The 16,966-nt window shown below is 37.5% G+C and overlaps 1 protein-coding gene across 4 annotated transcripts in view; it reads right to left on the reverse strand.

Annotated features, from left to right (window-relative positions):
• The window catches only part of aspg (asparaginase homolog (S. cerevisiae)), an 85,550-nt gene extending 71,090 nt beyond the window's left edge, over positions 1–14,460 (reverse strand). For all 4 annotated transcript variants that reach the window (XM_072269719.1, XM_072269725.1, XM_072269711.1 and 1 more), the window contains exons 1-2: positions 14,378–14,460; positions 12,530–12,818 (exon numbers count right to left, since the gene is read on the reverse strand). In XM_072269719.1, the coding sequence (XP_072125820.1) occupies positions 12,530–12,803 (274 nt within the window). In that variant the 5' untranslated portion in view covers positions 12,804–12,818; positions 14,378–14,460. The remainder of the gene's footprint in view (positions 1–12,529; positions 12,819–14,377) is intronic.
• Positions 14,461–16,966: the final 2,506 nt, after the last annotated feature.

Below are 16,966 nucleotides of genomic sequence, written 5' to 3' on the forward strand. Positions count from 1 at the left end.
AAGATTTTCAAAATATTACAAAGACTGAATGCTCATATTATCTTTGCTCAAGAGACTCATGTAAGGAAAGAGGACAGTCAACGCTTCTTTTTGGAAAGATCAACAATACCACTCAAATGCTCAAGCCAAAATTAAAGGCGTTTCAATTTTTATTGATCCCTCAATTACATTCATTCATCAAGACATCATTTCAGATCCTAATGGCAGATTTCTGTTAATTACGGGGGTACTTTTTAATAAAAAGGTCGCTATGGTTAATGTTTACGCTCCGAATGTGGATTATCCTGAATTCTTTAAACATTTACTTACTTCCCTTCCTAATTTAAACGAGTATATGTTGATAATGGGCGGTGATTTTAATTTATGTTTGAATCCCATGTTGGATAGATCCACAAGTAGTCCGGCTTTACCGAATAAGTCAGCTACTATTATCAACTCTTTTATGTTGGATGCTGGGATTTCAGAAATTTGGAGATTTCTACATCCAAATGATAAGGAATTCTCCTTTTTTTCCACATGTTCACCGTTCTTTTTCCCAAATTGATTATTTCCTGATTGACTCTCGTTTGATTCCATATGTAGTTGATTGTAATTATGACATTATTGCTATTTCAGATCATGCTCCATTGAAACTTTCCATCAAGTTAATGGATACCTTTTGTACTACCAGACAATGGCGATTTAACCCTATTTTGCTTCAAGATCAGGACTTTGTCAAATTTATAAAGGAGCAGATTGATTTCTTCTTTTCAACTAATACTACGGATGAAGTTTCCAACGGAACTGTTTGGGACGCCTTTAAAGTTTATATCCGTGGTCAGATTATTTCCTATTCAGCCGGTTTGAAGAGACGTATTAACAATGAAATACTTCTACTGGTTGATAAAATTAAAGAAGTTGATAAAAAATATGCTATTTCTCCTAGCAAGGAGCTGTACAAACACAGAGTTGAACTCCAATTGGAACATAGCTTATTATTAATATCCTTGATCGAAAATCAATTAATGAGAACTAGAAGTGATTTTTATATTCAGTGATAAATCGGGTAAATTACTGGCTAACCAATTGAAATTTGATTCGGTTAAAGTCAAATTACTAAGATCCGCAAACAGGATGATACTTTCACAGTTGATCATGTTGGGATAAACCAAACCTTTCAAGAATTTTATACCTCTTTATATCATTCTGATTTTCCTCATGATTCTAATTTCATGCATGATTTTTTAAGTAAATTGAGTTTTCCGAAACTATCTCCCGAAGATTGCCTATCATTAGAAACTTCCATTTCAGAGGAAGAAATAATAACTGCAATCTCATCATTAAATTCCGGTAAAGCACCCGGTCCCGATGGGTTTACAGTGGAATTTTTTAAATTTTTTTCCTCCATTTTTTCTTCTAAGTTGTCTAGAATATTTAAGGAAGCAATTAGTTTAGGTAAATTACCACAATCGTTTTATGAAGCCTCTATTTCCTTAATTCTTAAAAAGAATAAAGATCCTATGGATTGTGCATCCTACAGACCGATATCTCTTCTGAATGTAGATTCAAAAATTTTTTCAAAAATTCTAGCTACTAGACTGGAGAAGGTGTTACCTCAAATTATTTCCATGGATCAAACCGGATTTATTAAAAATCGCTATTCATCTTTTAATATTAGGAGGTTAATGAATATTGTTTATACCCCCTCACTTACTACCCCGGAATGTATTATCTCATTAGATGCTGAGAAAGCCTTTGACAGAGTTGAATGGCCTTATTTATTTAATGTTCTTGAGAAATTTAATTTTAATTTGACATTTATATCTTGGATTAAATTGTTATATTACTCCCCGGTAGCCTCGGTCTGTACAAATAATTATAGATCTTTTTTTCGTCTTTTTCGCAGTACTAGGCAAGGTTGCCCTCTTAGTCCTTTACTATTTAATATTGCTCTTGGACCTTTAGCAATTGCTATCCGTGACTCGCCAAATATTGTTGGTATTACCCGTGGAAATGAAATACATAAACTATCATTATATGCAGATGATTTGTTGTTATATATCTCTAACCCAGAGAAGTCAATTCCTGCTATCTTAGATCTGTTAGCTCAATTTAGTAACTTTTCTGGTTACAAATTGAATCTTAGTAAGAGTGAATTATTCCCTTTAAATAAGCATGTACCTATTTATGGATGTTTACCATTTAAATTGGTTACTGATTCATTTATATACTTAGGGATAACAATTACCAAAAAATATAAAGATTTATTTAAAGCTAATTTTTTACCTTTAATTGATCAGATTAAACTTTTATTTACCAAATGGTCCCCAACCTCTTTGTCTTTGATTGGTCGGATTAATGCTATTAAGATGATCATTTTGCCTAAATTTTTGCATATATTTCAATCGGTTCCAATTTTTATCCCAAAATCTTTTTTTGATAACGTAGATTCAAAAATTTCCTCATATATTTGGCAGAATAAAAATCCTAGGTTAGGTAAAAGATATTTACAGAAATCCAAGAAGGAAGGGGGACTTGCCCTCCCAAATTTTAGATTCTATTATTGGGCAATTAATATTCGATATTTAAAATTTTGGCTACAAGATTTGGAGGCATCTTTAAACCCTCATTCGGTAAATCTTGAATCTAATTCATTACAAGGGTTTTCCTTGGGTTCGGTTTTAGGAACTTTACTTCCTTTTACTTCTTTTAAATCATATAAACAAATGAATAACCCAATAGTTAAACATACTTTACGTATATGGTTTCAATTCCGAAGATTTTTTGGGTTTAATCAATTCATTCTAGCAAGTCCCATTATATCAAATTTTCTTTTTCAACCTTCCTTGATGGATCAAGCTTACTTTGATTGGAAAACCAAAGGTATAATATCTTTTCGCGATTTATTCTTGGATAACTGTTTTATGTCTTTTGATCAACTCTCTAATAAATATAACTTACCCAGATCTCACTTTTTCAGATATTTACAGATTAGAAACTTTTTAATTACTGTCTCTCCTAATTTTCCACACCTATATCCAATGGACACTTTGGAAAAAATCTTAGACTTAAATCTTTCTCAGAAAGGTGTAATAGCAATTGTATATAATATAATTATGAATTTATGTCCTGATGCCTCTAATAAAATTAAAGCTGACTGGGAAAGAGAACTTGAGATTAATATACCGACTGAAGAATGGGAAAAAATTCTTCAGTTGGTGAATTCATCCTCTGTACGTGCTAAGCATAGGTTGATACAGTTTAAAGTAGTTCACAGGGCTCATATGTCCAAAGATAAACTATCTCGTTATTACTCATATTAATCCAATATGTGACAGATGCAATATTATTATATTATATGCAATATACAATATTATCCGTGATCAGTTCTACATGTATGGGAGTTTTGGTAATTTCCACTATTTGGTTTTGCAATTACTCTTTTTTTAAATGTAACAATACATCTCATATTATCTGTATTATTGCTACATTTTGTTTCTATATTTTGAAATTAATAAAAAGATTGAAAAAGAAAACAAAAGAAAGGTGTTACAGCAAACCAAAACCACCATTGTTTATTGCTCAGCTGACAACTAATTCTAGGCTGACTTTCACTGATGGTTATTGATTGTATCAATGCCTCGAACGCTCTTAGATAAACCATTCAAATAGTCATTCATTGGGATGAGTTTGACTTTTGTAGTTGTTTTTGTAGTTTTGTAGTTGTGTGGTTTTACTGAACAAGGGTTTAGCTCGAGTTCCAGCTTTGTTCCATCTCCTGGTTTTGGGTCTCATCAATAGTTAGGCAAGTGAATACAAAATCAGATTAACAAAAACTGTGAAAGAGTTGAGCTTCACCTAGTTTATTTTATTTTAATACTGCATTATGCTTCTATTGTTTTTTTTTAATAGCTTCTCATTTGATATTACCTTGCACAGTTTTTAGACAATATTTGCATTCCTTTAAATATCTTGTGTTCACCCTAGAACTACCCATTACTAAATTAAACCAAAAGACACTGGAGCAGAATTAGTCCCTTTGGACCATCACTTTATTGCCTTATTACCCCTCGCAGCCCCGTTCGGCCTTCTGCTCACCTCACTACAGGCAGAACGTGGATACTACAGAGTGCAGAGGAGATTTACAAAGATGTTGCCAGGATTGGAGTAAGTATGCCTTATGAGATTAGGTTGAGTGAACTTGGTCTTTTCTCCTTGGAGCAACAGAGGATAAGAGGTGACCTGATAGAGGTATGAGAGGCATTGATCGTGTGGATAGTCAGAGGTTCCCCCCCCCCCCCAGGGCTGAAATGGCTGACACGAGGGGGCATAGTTTTAAGGTGCTTAGAAGTAGATACAAGGGGGGTGTCAGAGCCAAGTTCTTCCCCACACAGAGTGGTAGAATGTACTGCCAGCGACAGCGGTACAGGCGGATACAATAAGGTCTTTTAAGAGACCTTTAGACAAGTACATGGAGCTTAGTTAAATCGACGGCTATGGGGTAGGGAAATTCTAGGCAGTTTCCAAAGTAAGTTACATGGTCAGCACAACATTGTGGGCCGAAGGGCCTGTAATGTGCTGTAGATTTCCATGTTCTATAACCTTTAATGTCTTTACTAATCAAGAACCTATCAAACTCTACTTTAAATATATCCAATCATTTGGCCTCCATAGTCAGCTGTGGCAATAATTCCACAAATTCACCATCCCCCTGGCTAAAGAAATTCTTCATCTGTTCTAAAGGGATGTCCTTCTATTCTGAAGCTGTGCTCTATGATCCTAGATTCCCCCACTATAGGAAATATCCTCTCCATGTCCACTAAGAGTTTCAATATTTTATAGCTAAAAACTAATGAAACATACTCTATCTAGTTGTTCAGGAACACCATGGAACACCTTGATATTATTTGCAAGGCTCACAAAACATTATGAGGCAGAAATTGTATAAAATTAGGTTTCAGTATGTCACCTCTTCCCTAACCTATGCAGCCTCTGCACATGCATTTGCTCAACATTCCTCAGCATTTCTGTTTAACAAAAGTTATCAATCTCAGATTTTAAAATCTGCATTTACCATGGCATCAACTGGCTTTTAAAGAGATTTCAGAAGTTCTGCCATCCATTGCGCATAGAAGGTACTAAAATGGAGTAGTTCTTTTGGAAACTGCCTACTTATTCCACAAGTAGATGCCTCAATTATGAGTGGCCTTTCTACTCTACCAGTTCCACTTCCTTTCTTAAATACTTCAACCAAATCACTATTAATCTTCTAAGTTTAAACAGCTATAAAAGGGTTAGTTCCAGATCTAAATTCCCCCCCATGCCAATATCACCATCTTGAGTGATGTTGAGGCATCAAGTTTAAGAGTTGAGAAATTACATTGCAGCTTTATAAATCTCTAGTTGGGCCACCCCTGTATTATTACATTCAATTAAGGATATGGGGGCTTTGAAATTGATGCAGAGGTTTACTGGGATGCTGCCTGCATTATAGGACACTGGGAGAGGTTAGAAAAACGTTGGTTGTTTTCCCCAAAAACAGTGGTTGAGACTGGTTAGAAGTTTATAAAATTATAGAAGCTCAGATAGAGTGGGCAGCTAGTACATCCCCCCCCCCCCCCCCCACTGGGTTGAAATGTCTAATACTAGAGGAAATACGTTTAAGGTGAGAAACCAAGATGAAAGGAGATTGATTGGGTAAGATACATTTTTTTTTAAATACAAGGAGTGGCTGGTATCTGCAGCACAATGTCAAATGCAATAGTGGAGGCAAATACAATACAGGCATTTAAGGGGCCCTTAGGTAGGCACAAAGATGCAGGAAATTGAAGGATACGACCATTGTGAAGGCAGAAGGGATAGGTGTGCTTAGACATGTAATCATAATCTAATTAGTTTGGCATAATGTGTGCTGAAGGGAATGTTCCTGTGCACTCCTAACTAGTATGGGCAGCACTGTTCCAGGAACAGGTGTGGTTTAACAGAGTTTCCCTAAATGCTGTATAACTCTTGTATCCTCCTAATATAAGGGCTAACAATCCATCTGCACCACTGGTTAATCAATGTAATCATCCACTTACTTTCAAGGAAATATGCAAGGAGCCATTGAAGAACAGTCCTAGAAATAGCAGAGGATCAAGGGCCCAGAGTGACTGAGGAAAAGAAAAGTTTAACAGAAATACTAGAAAAGTTGAAGTTAAAGTGTCTTGAAACTGATACATCACAAGGAGATGTAAAAAAAAGATAGCTTCACAACGAATTTTATGGAGGGAATTTCCAGTGGGGTACTATGGGACACTTTTAAAGCATATATTTGTGGACAAATTATTTCATATTCTGCTGGACTGAAAAAGCGAAATAATGATGAAATACTTAAGCTGGTTGGCAAGATCAAAGAAATCAACAAGAAATACTCTATTACTCCTAATCAGGAGCTTTTTAAAGAGAGTCGAACTTCAAATGGAACATAGTCTATTACTATCATCTTCGATTGAAAATCAATTAATTAAAACTAGGGGTCAATTCTATATACATGGTGATAAAACTGGGTAACTACTGGCTAATCAACTGAAATCGGCTTCAGTTAAATGCCAGATTGTTAAGATTCGTAAGAAAGATGGTACTCTGACGGTTGATCATGATGAGATAAACAAATCCTTTCAAGAATTTTATACCTCTCTCTACCAATCAGAATTTTCTGATGACTCCACTTTAATGCACAAATTTTTAAAGAAATTGAATATTCCAAAATTACCACCCAATGAACGTTTAAAACTAGATGTACCTATTATGGTAGAAGAAATAAAAAATGCTATTTCTTCAATGAATTCAGGTAAAGCACCTGGTCCAGACCGTTTTACAGTAGAATTTTTTAAATCCTTCTCTACTATACTTTCTCCTTGGTTACATAGAACCTTTAGGGATGCAGCATCTATAGGTACATTACCTCAATCCTTTTAATCAAGCTTCTATTTCCCTAATTCTTAAAAAAGACAAGGATCCTACTGAATGTGCATCTTACAGGCCTATATCTTTGCTGAATGTGGATTCTAAAATTTTTTCTAAAATATTGGCAACAAGACTGGAGAATGTATTACCTCAAATTATTTCTGTTGATCAGACTGGATTTATTAAAAATCATTACTCTTTAATATTAGGAGATTAATGAATATTGTTTATACTTCTTTACCTAGAACTCCAGAATACGTCATCTCATTGGACGCTGAGAAAGCTTTTGATAGAGTCCAATGGACATGTTTGTTTAATACGCTTGAGAAATTTAATTCCAGTCCAATATTTATATCTTGGATTAAATTGATATACCTTACTCCTTTGGCTTCGGTATTTAACAATAATCAAAGTCTCCCTTTTTTCAGTTATTCCGTGGTACTAGGCAGGGTTGCCCTCTTAGTCCATCATTATTCGATATTGCCCTGGAACCGTTAGCAATTGCTATTCATGACTCTCCTAATATATTTGGTATTACCCGTGGTAATGAGGTACATAAATTATCACTATATGCAGATGATTTACTATTACATATTTCTAACCCTGAGAAATCCATTCTGGCAGTATTATCTTTACATGTTCAGTTCAGTAGTTTTTCTGGTTACAAATTTAATCTTGGTAAGAGCGAACTTTTTCCATTCAATATGCAGGTTCCCATTTATAGATAGAACATAGAATAGTACAGCACAGTACAGGCCCTTCAGCCCACAATGTTGTGCCGACCCTCAAACCCTGCCTCCCATATAAGCCCCCACCTTAGATTCCTCCATATACCTGTCTAGTAGTCTCTTAAGCTTCACTAGTGTATCTGCCTCCACCACTGACTCAGGCAGTGCATTCCACGCACCAACCACTCTCTGAGTAAAAAACCTTCCTCTATTATCCCCAAAAAACCTTCCTCTAATATCCCCATTCAGATTGATTACTATTTTACTTATTTGGGGGTTAAAATTGCTAAGAGACATAAGGACCTATTCAAGCTCAATTTTTCACCGTTAATTAGTCAGGTTAAACAATTGCTCACTAAATGGTCCCCATTGTCTCTATCACTGATTGGCCAAATCAATGCCATTAAAATGATTTTACCTAAATTTTTATATTTATTTCAAGCAGTACCAATTTTTATTCCTAAATCTTTTTTTTGATACTATTGATTCTAAGATTTCCTCTTATATATGGCAGAATAAAAATCCCAGGTTAAATAAAAGATATTTACAGAAGTCCAAGAAAGATGGTGGTTTAGCAATGCCGAATTTAAGATTCTATTACTGGGCAATTACTATTCGATATTTAATATTTTGGACACAAGATTGGGATATAATTCCAAGTCCACAATGGGTAAACCTCAAAAGTTACTCTGTACAAGGGTTTTCATTGGTTGCTATTTTAGGAACTTCACTTCCCTTTGTATTTTCTAAATTGAATAAACAATTGGTTAATCCAATAATTAAGCATATATTACGAATATAGTTCCAATTTCGTAAATTTTTTGGTTTGAACAAATTCATATTAAAGCCCTATTATATCTAATTTTTTTCCAACCCTCAGTTATGGATCAAGCCTTTTTGATATGGAAAATGAAGGGTATAACATGTTTCCGTAATTTATTTCTGAATAACTGTTTCATGTCTTTTGAACAGTTATCTAATCAATATAACTTGACACACACACACACAAAACTTTTTAAATACCACACTGCCTACCTTTCTGATTTCACACACTATTGATATCAGACAACATTTTAGGTTTAAATCCTTATCAGAAGGGATTAATAGCCACCATTTATGATACAATTATGAAAATACAGCCAGGTATATCTGATAAAATTAAAAATGAATGGGAAGGGAAACTTCAACTTGGCCTACCTATAGAGAAATGAGAAAAAAATCTTTCAATTAGTTAGCCCTTCCTCTATGTGTGCTAAACATCCGCTGATACAATTTAAGGTAGTGCATAGGGCCCACATGTCTAAAGATAAACTAGCTCATTTTTACTCCCATATAAATCCTACTTGTGACAGAAGCCACTCTGAGGTGGCTTCGTTGACTCATATGTTCTGGTCCAGCCCTCTCTGAGAAAAATTGTGGAAAGATATTTTGATATTATTTCAACAGTTTTGCGTTTTGATTTACAACCCCATCCTATTACGGCAATTTTTGATTTGCCAATGATGGAACATAGATCTTTATCCTCTTCAGCCTGTCGGATGATCGCATTTGTTACACTAATGGCCAGAAGATCTATTTTATTGAATTGGAAAGAGACCAACCCCCCCCACCCCCACTACATTTCAATGGTTTTCCCAAACCATATCATGTTTAAATTTAGAAAAAAATCAGAAGTGTCATTCTTGATCCTTCGGTTAAATTTGAAGAGACTTGGAAGCCATTTTTTCAACATTTTCATATGATGTAGTCTGACCTTTTCCGAATCCTTTTTATTAACTTAGAATATACAAATAGAGGAGCAGAGTTGATGACATTAATGAATGTATTCGATCTAATATATTGGTTCAGCCTTGTTTTGTTCTGTTTGCTTTTTTTGTTTGAGTTTAGTCATTACTTTTTTTTAAGCTTTTTTTGGGTTTTTCTTTGCAATATTCTTTTCTTTTTATTTATTTTTTCTCCAGGATTAACTATATCAAGAGTTTGGAAGTCTATTACACTTGTACTATTTGTAGTCTTTTTTTTGTATATGTTTATTAACAATAAGGTAATTCCAATCTCCTTGTATCACTATTGTTATTATGTTTATGAACTTGAAAATTAATAAAAAGACTAAAAAAGAAAGAAGGCTATGCAATAGTAAATGCTTAGCAATCATTTTTCAAATACTATAAATTCTGGAAAGGTCTCCAAATTGGTGAAGAGAAAATATGATCCCACATTTTAAAGGAAGAGGGAAGGAGAAAATACACTAGATACTGAAATGGTTCCAGAGGGCTGAAAAATTGCAAATGACACTCCACTCTAAGTAGAGAGGAGAAATAAAAGTAATTTATGCCCAGTTAGCCTGATTTCAGGGAGTCCATTATTAAGAACGAGATTTCAGGGTACTTGGATGAAACAGGCCAATAGGTTTCCTTTCCTTTTGTCTTTCCTGACAAAAATGTCAGAATTCTGAGGAAACAACAGGCAGGACAAAGGAGAATCAGTGGATGTTGTTTACTTGGATCTTCAGAAGGCCTTTGACAAGGTGCAGCATTTGAGGTTGCTAAACAACAGCCCATGGTATTACAGGAAAGATACTACCATGGATAGAAAATTGGCTAACTGGCAGAAGGCAAAGAGTAAGAATAGAGGGAGCCTTTTCTAGTTGGCTGCCAGTGACTAGTGGTGTTCTGCAGGAGTCAGCTTTCGAGTTACATTTCAGTGATTTGAATGAGAGAATTGATGACTTTCTGACCACGTCTGCAGACATTACAAGGATAGGTGAAGGGCAATAACATGGAAGAAGCAAGGTGTGCAAAAAGACTCAGTTTAAGTGACAAATGGAATATAGCATTCAGGATTTGGTCATGCATTGTGGTAGAAGGAACAAAAGTGCAAACTATTCTCTAAACGGAGAAAATTCAAAAATCAGGAGCACAAAGGAACTTGGGTGTCCTCATGTGGGACTCCATAAAGCTTTAGCTGACAGGTCGAGTCCCAGGTACAGAAAGAAAATGCAATGCTATCATTCATTTTGAAAGGACTAGACTACGAGAGCAAGGATGTAATGCTAAAGTTCCATGACATTGGTCAGACAGTACTTGGAATATTGTGAGCAATTTTGGACCCCTTTTCTAAGAGAGAATGTGCTAGCATTGGAGAATCCACAGGAGAGTCACAAGAATGATTTCAGAATGAAAGAGTTAATGTATGAGGAGCATTTGATTGTATAGGGCCAGTACTTGGGAGCTTAGAAGAATGAGAGAGGTATCTTAAAAACCTATTGAACGTTGAAAGACCTAGATAGAGTGGATGTGGAAAGGATGTTTCCTATAGTGGAGGAGTCCAAGACCAGAGGGAACAGTCTCAGAATAGGGGGATGGCCATTTAGAGCAGAAAGAGGAATTTCTCTAGCTAGAGGGTGGTGAATCTGTGGAATTAATTGACTGGGTACATTTAAAGCAGCTGTTGATAAATTCTTGATTTGTCAGACAGAAGGCAGGAGAATCGGGTTGACAGGGATAATATATCAGCCATGATGGAATGGTGGAGCAGACTCAAAAGGCCTAATTCTGCTCCTTTGTCTTATTGTCCAAAATGGACTTTATTTGTTAGCTTGATATCAGTAGATGGAAAAAAAAATGCTGGCATCTGGAACAAAGTGTCCAATAGAAAATAATACAATTGACCAGAATCATCATAGATTTTCAGAAGGGAATCGCGGTCAAACCAGAGACGTGTTCAGAAGATTGTAGTAGATGGGGTCGGGGGGAGGGGGTAACATGCATTAAGATAGCTGGTTAAGCATACCCTTAAGTGGGCAGGCTGTGACTGGTGCAACAGAGCAGGGATCAGTGCTGGACTGATCAACAATTAGTCCAATGTAACCAAATTAAATGGTTTTATGTTATTTGATGAAGCTGAGGTTCCCAAGAGGCTTCAAGGGAATTTAGACAAGCTGAGTGCATAGGCAGCAAAACAAAAGGCAGAGCACATTGTGAAAAAGTTTTTTTTAAACTCAACTAAAAAGTTATCAGTCAAGGACACACAAGTTTTACTATTAGCAGATATATGCTTGGGAGGAGCACTTCTGTAGATTTTTTCCACAGATGGTGTGCAATGGACATTCATTAGAACGATTCCTAGCAGAGTAACACGAGAAAATGAGGAGAGATCAAGTCCCCTGTTGTTTAGGATGCAGGTGACTAAAACGGTGACCTCACTGAAAGATACAAAAAAAGGCCTCAACACCCTTATACAGGCTAAAGGAAACTATAGGTGGAACAGTATGGAACTACAGGATCATGGTTTCAAAATATGGGATCAACCATTTAGAACTAAAATGGGAAGAAATGTATTCACTCGGAGGATGATGAATTTGGAACTCTGGCGTGTTTTGGCAGCTTCAGTGCGTTCAAAACTATTACCAGTAGTTTTCTGGACTCTGGAGCAAATGGGGGATATGGGAATAGTGACGAGAGGTAGAATGCAGATGCTGGAATCTACAGCACAGGAAGCTATCACATAAGCAGCAGTTGTTGAGGCAAAGGGATAGTCGACGTTATTCCATATCAGAGTATGGGAACAGGGCAGGGAAAGGCTGCTGTGATAAAGTCAGTTGCAATTTTGTTGCTCGTGCTCAAAGGGCGGAATGGCCTCGTGTTCTGGTCGGTGTTATAGAAAGTTATACACCGATGACAATGGGCCCTACAGTGTCTCGTCCACGCCGGTGAATACGTATATCCGAATCAGTCCCATTTGTCTCTGTTTCGCCCAAACCGCTCTAAGCGTTTTCTGTTCAATTCCTTAAGTATTATTGGAGTTTATACAATCCCTTATGATGTGCGGAGTGCCACGCGTGTATAAAATCTGCCTGCTGGCTTCGTACTCACCATTATTTCGGTACATCATGCCAATAGTTCCTCCGGTGTTTATCACCAGCACTCGAACCTCGGTTGGGCTGTCCGCTGATTCCACGCTGTAGCTGCGGGAGCTGCTTCGGCGCAGCCGGCTGCTAGAAGCCGGTCGAGACATCTGCAAGCCGCTGAGGGTGCTGGGGGAGCACTCCGACTCCAGCAAGTCGAGCCGGGTGTTCGACAGCGCACTGGAGAGCGACGAAATGCTACAACTCGAAGCCGAGCTTCGCACGACATCTGTCTCCGCCATCAGCACAAGGACAATCTAGAGAAGGAAAAGGAGGTGGTGTGTGCAGAGCCAATCAAGCCAGAGCGCAACGTCACAGACAATCGCCACACCCCTTATCTATGTGCAGAGCGCACACATCTCGTGTTTAGAAAACTCTGTATCACAGAATCTGTTGTTCACGATAGACTAGTCTCTAACATATCGCGGAGAGTCAATTTAAACCGCGAGATATTCTTTCTGCTTTCAAGTAATACTGTTTCTTATCATAGTTTGTGACAGCAAAACTTACCCTAATATACACCAAGCTTCTAATTCTCTTTTAAAAAGTCAGCTCTGACACAGGACATTCAATTGCAAATTAAATCCGTCCTTCACAGAACAACACAGCATCGGAAAGACAAACACACGAGATTCTGCAGATAATGAATACTTGACATTTCGAGCCGAGACCCCTCATCAGGACCCGAAATGTCAACTGTTTATTCATTTTAATCGATGATGTCTGACCTGCTGAGTTCTTCCAGCATTTTGTGTGCATTGCACCAGAAAGACAATTTGGCGTATAATATGCCGAATTTGATGCTAATGTAGGCTAAGATAAAGCGGCACGGCAGCGTAGCGGTTAACGCGACACTTCACAGCGTCAGGTCAGGATTCTTGTCGCTGCCGGTTTTCCCTGTAACCGTGTGGGTTTCTTCCGGGTGCTCCGGTTTCCTCCCATATTTCAAAGACGTACAGTTATGGCCAATGAGTTGTGGATGTGGAAAAGAATAAAACATTCGACGTTTCGGGCCGAGATCGATTGTTTACTCTTTTCCATAAATGCTGCCTGGCTTGCCGAGTTCCACCAGCATTTCGTGTGTGTTACTTTAATTTCCAGGATCTTCAGATTTGCTCTTCAGTTGTCTACGTGCTATGTTGGCGCTAGAATAGCGGACTGCCCAATTATCGCTGATCTGATTTGACGCACACAATGCATTTCACTTAAATGGGACAAATAAAACCAATTTTATCTTAAATATCCTCCTTCGGTGCATTATCCATTTCCCTCCATTCCTTTCACATCCATGTGCCAATGTAAAAGTCTCTTAACTTCCACCAAACTGCCTGTTTCCACTACTATCCCTGGCAAACTACTCCAGGCACCTACAATTCTCTGCATTAAAAGAAACTCCCACCTCGTGTCACCTTTATAATCTCCCCCTCCCCCAAATTAGAAGCATATCCCATGGTGTTTGACATTTCTACCCGGGGAAAAAATTCTGATCTACACTATTTTTGCCTCTCAATCTAAGAACCTCTATCAGGTTTCCTCTCAGCCATTGACACTTTTCTGCAGAACCCTGCATCATCTGCCTACTCTCCTCACTTCTGGTGGTCACACATCTAACTGTAGCCTGCACCGAGTTATGATCACTTTACAAAAGCTCTCAGCCTCCCGGATAATCCAGAGTGCATCCAACTGTACCACCAGGAGACTCTCTGACTTCCCACATACTGCAGCAGGAAAATTACACTAGCCACACTGCCATATTGTCTACACTAATTCGAAAGTCACAGATCCATAGGAAAGCAAAAATCCCACTCATTCTTACCTGCTTCTCACCTATGCCTTCTTGCTATATGTAGGATCACTGCACTAAAATTGCCACTGGCACAACGGCTGCTCTAAAATAGCCCTTCACTTAATACTGCTTTCCTCTTATTGGATGAGTTGCCACACACTTAGCCAATCAGAAACAACTTAAAAAAACTTTGTTAACACAAATTGCATTCACTTCCTATTATATCTCATAACTGTCTATTCAGTTCTTGGCTGTTCATACGGTTCATACCGTTCTTAAATATCACACATTCAGCTCTCTGTTATGTAGCTATTCTATTGTGTAACAGTGTTCTCTATTATTTATGGAATCAGTTAACTAGAGGGCACAGGTTTATGGTGAGAGCTGAGATTTAACAGGAACTTGAGGGACAACTTTTGTTTTACACAAAGAGTGGTACGCCAGAAGAACTGGTTGAGGGGGGTACAATAATATGCTTTAAATTATTGCTGGACAGATAAATGTCAACAGTTTTGGGCCCCAGATCTCAGAAAGGATCGAGAGAGTCCAGAGGAGATTCACGAGAATGATTCCAGAAATGAAGGGGTTAACATATGAAGAGCATTTGAGAGCTTTGGGCCTGAACGCTCTGGAATTTAGAAGAATGCCAGGTGGAGGGGGCGGTGTATCTCATTGAAACCTACTGAATGTTGAAAGGACTGGATAGAGCGGATACGGAGAGGATGTTTCCTATAGTGGGAGTATTCAGAACTAGAGGTGACAACCTCAAAATTGAGGGACAACCCTTTAGAACAGAGGTAAGAAGGATTTCTTTTTTAGCCAGTGAGTGGTAAATCTGTGGAATGCTCTGCCACAGACTGCAGTGGAGGCTAAGTCCGTGGGTATATTTAAGGTGGAAACTGATAACTTCCTGATCAGTCGTAGCATCAAAGGATATGGCAAGAAGGCTGGTGTATGGTGTTAAGGGGGATCTGGGATCAGCCATGATGGAATGGCAGAATAGACTCAATAGGCTGAGTGGCCTAATTCTGCTCCTGTGTCTTATGGCTTGGAAAGGTTTAGAAATTTACAGACTAAACCAATGTTTCTTAACCTTTTTTTAGCCCATTTTCCCCTGAAGCACTTTCATACTTGCCAACACCCCTCTCAGGCATGATATACTCTCTGGCACCCCCATAGAGTAAAAACATGTCTACCATATCTGTACTGTACAGCAGCTTCAATATCAATGTGATCCTTGAGCTTGATGGTTACTAGCAAGAGTTGAAATCCCTGGTTCAAGTTGTGACAACAAAAGCCCTAAGTCCCCACGTGTAACAATGTACATGCGGTTTCTGTTTTTTGTGAGTATGTGATTCACTGCACCGAAGCCTCTTTCAACAAGGTAGGAGGATGGAAATACAATGAAGAGTAGTTTGGCTCTTCTCCAAAAACCAGGAAACTTCGTATGACAATGTAGTCACATATCACAAAAGCCACCATTTTTGAAAAGTATTTTTTCTTCTTCATCATTCTAAATTTTGATTATTTCTTCTTGTAAATTCTCTTCCTGCGCTTCCACATTGCAAAGAAATTAGCTAATTACCCAGTTAGGTATTTCCAGATCGTTCAAATCCTTGAATTCATTCTGAAACTCCTTCTTCAGTGACTGAAGGTGTGAGCAGGACTCTTGCAAATCACCATCTGTGAAAGAAAGTGCCATACTTTCCATGCAGGGAAACTGTGAAAACATTCTTCTCCCAATGTTTTGCTTACACATTTCCAATTTTTCAATAAAAGTGGACACAATTTGCCTAGATTAAATTGAGATTCTCACCCTGCAGTTTCATATTCAAAATGTTCATTTTCTCATACAGATTGGTTAGATATGTCACATCTCGACATAGAAGTTCAATCTTGTTTCCCAAGCTCTTGTCAACTTTGAGCAAAAATTCAACCACAGTGTCAAAAAGATCAAATATATGTTTTAAGCAGCAGCCTTTTGACAGCCACTGCACTTCAGTGTGAAGAAGCAAGCATTCAAACTCTTCATCATTATTTTGGCATAACTGGCAAAATATTCTATTTAATGGATGAGCTTTAATTTTGTTGATAGCAGATATTACAAAATTCATGCTTGAAAAAGGTCACCGGCTGAGGTTTTTGGCTGTGAAATATTGATGATGAATTACAAAATGGATGGCAAACAGACTTGGAATTTCTTTTTTCATAAATGCCATTAAACCCGCATGGCAACCTGTCATATATGGAGCTCCATCTGTTGCACAAGAAATCATGTTTCTAATCACAATACTTTTATCCTCAGTATACAGTTTGAGCTAATTGTAGATTGATTCTCTATTGACACTTGTTTTTAACTTTTTAACAAAAGAGAATCACTTCATAAACTTTTCCATTGTTTCGCACAGTTGACTCATCCAGTTGTTCCCCAAATTGAATTTTTTGTAGCTCTGTGCATAGTTGATACTCCAAGTCTCACTAATTTTGCTTCTTTCAGTTTTTGGAACTGAGTAATACCATAAGTAACCTTTTCAGGGTATCTTTTATTTTGATGGTTTCATAGCTTCATTAGACAGTACAGCATTACAAATAAGACACATGGGGCATCACTAATCTGAC

The sequence above is a fragment of the Mobula birostris genome, chromosome 1 (genome assembly GCF_030028105.1).
Source record: "Mobula birostris isolate sMobBir1 chromosome 1, sMobBir1.hap1, whole genome shotgun sequence".
Classification (NCBI taxonomy): Eukaryota; Metazoa; Chordata; class Chondrichthyes; order Myliobatiformes; family Myliobatidae; genus Mobula; species Mobula birostris.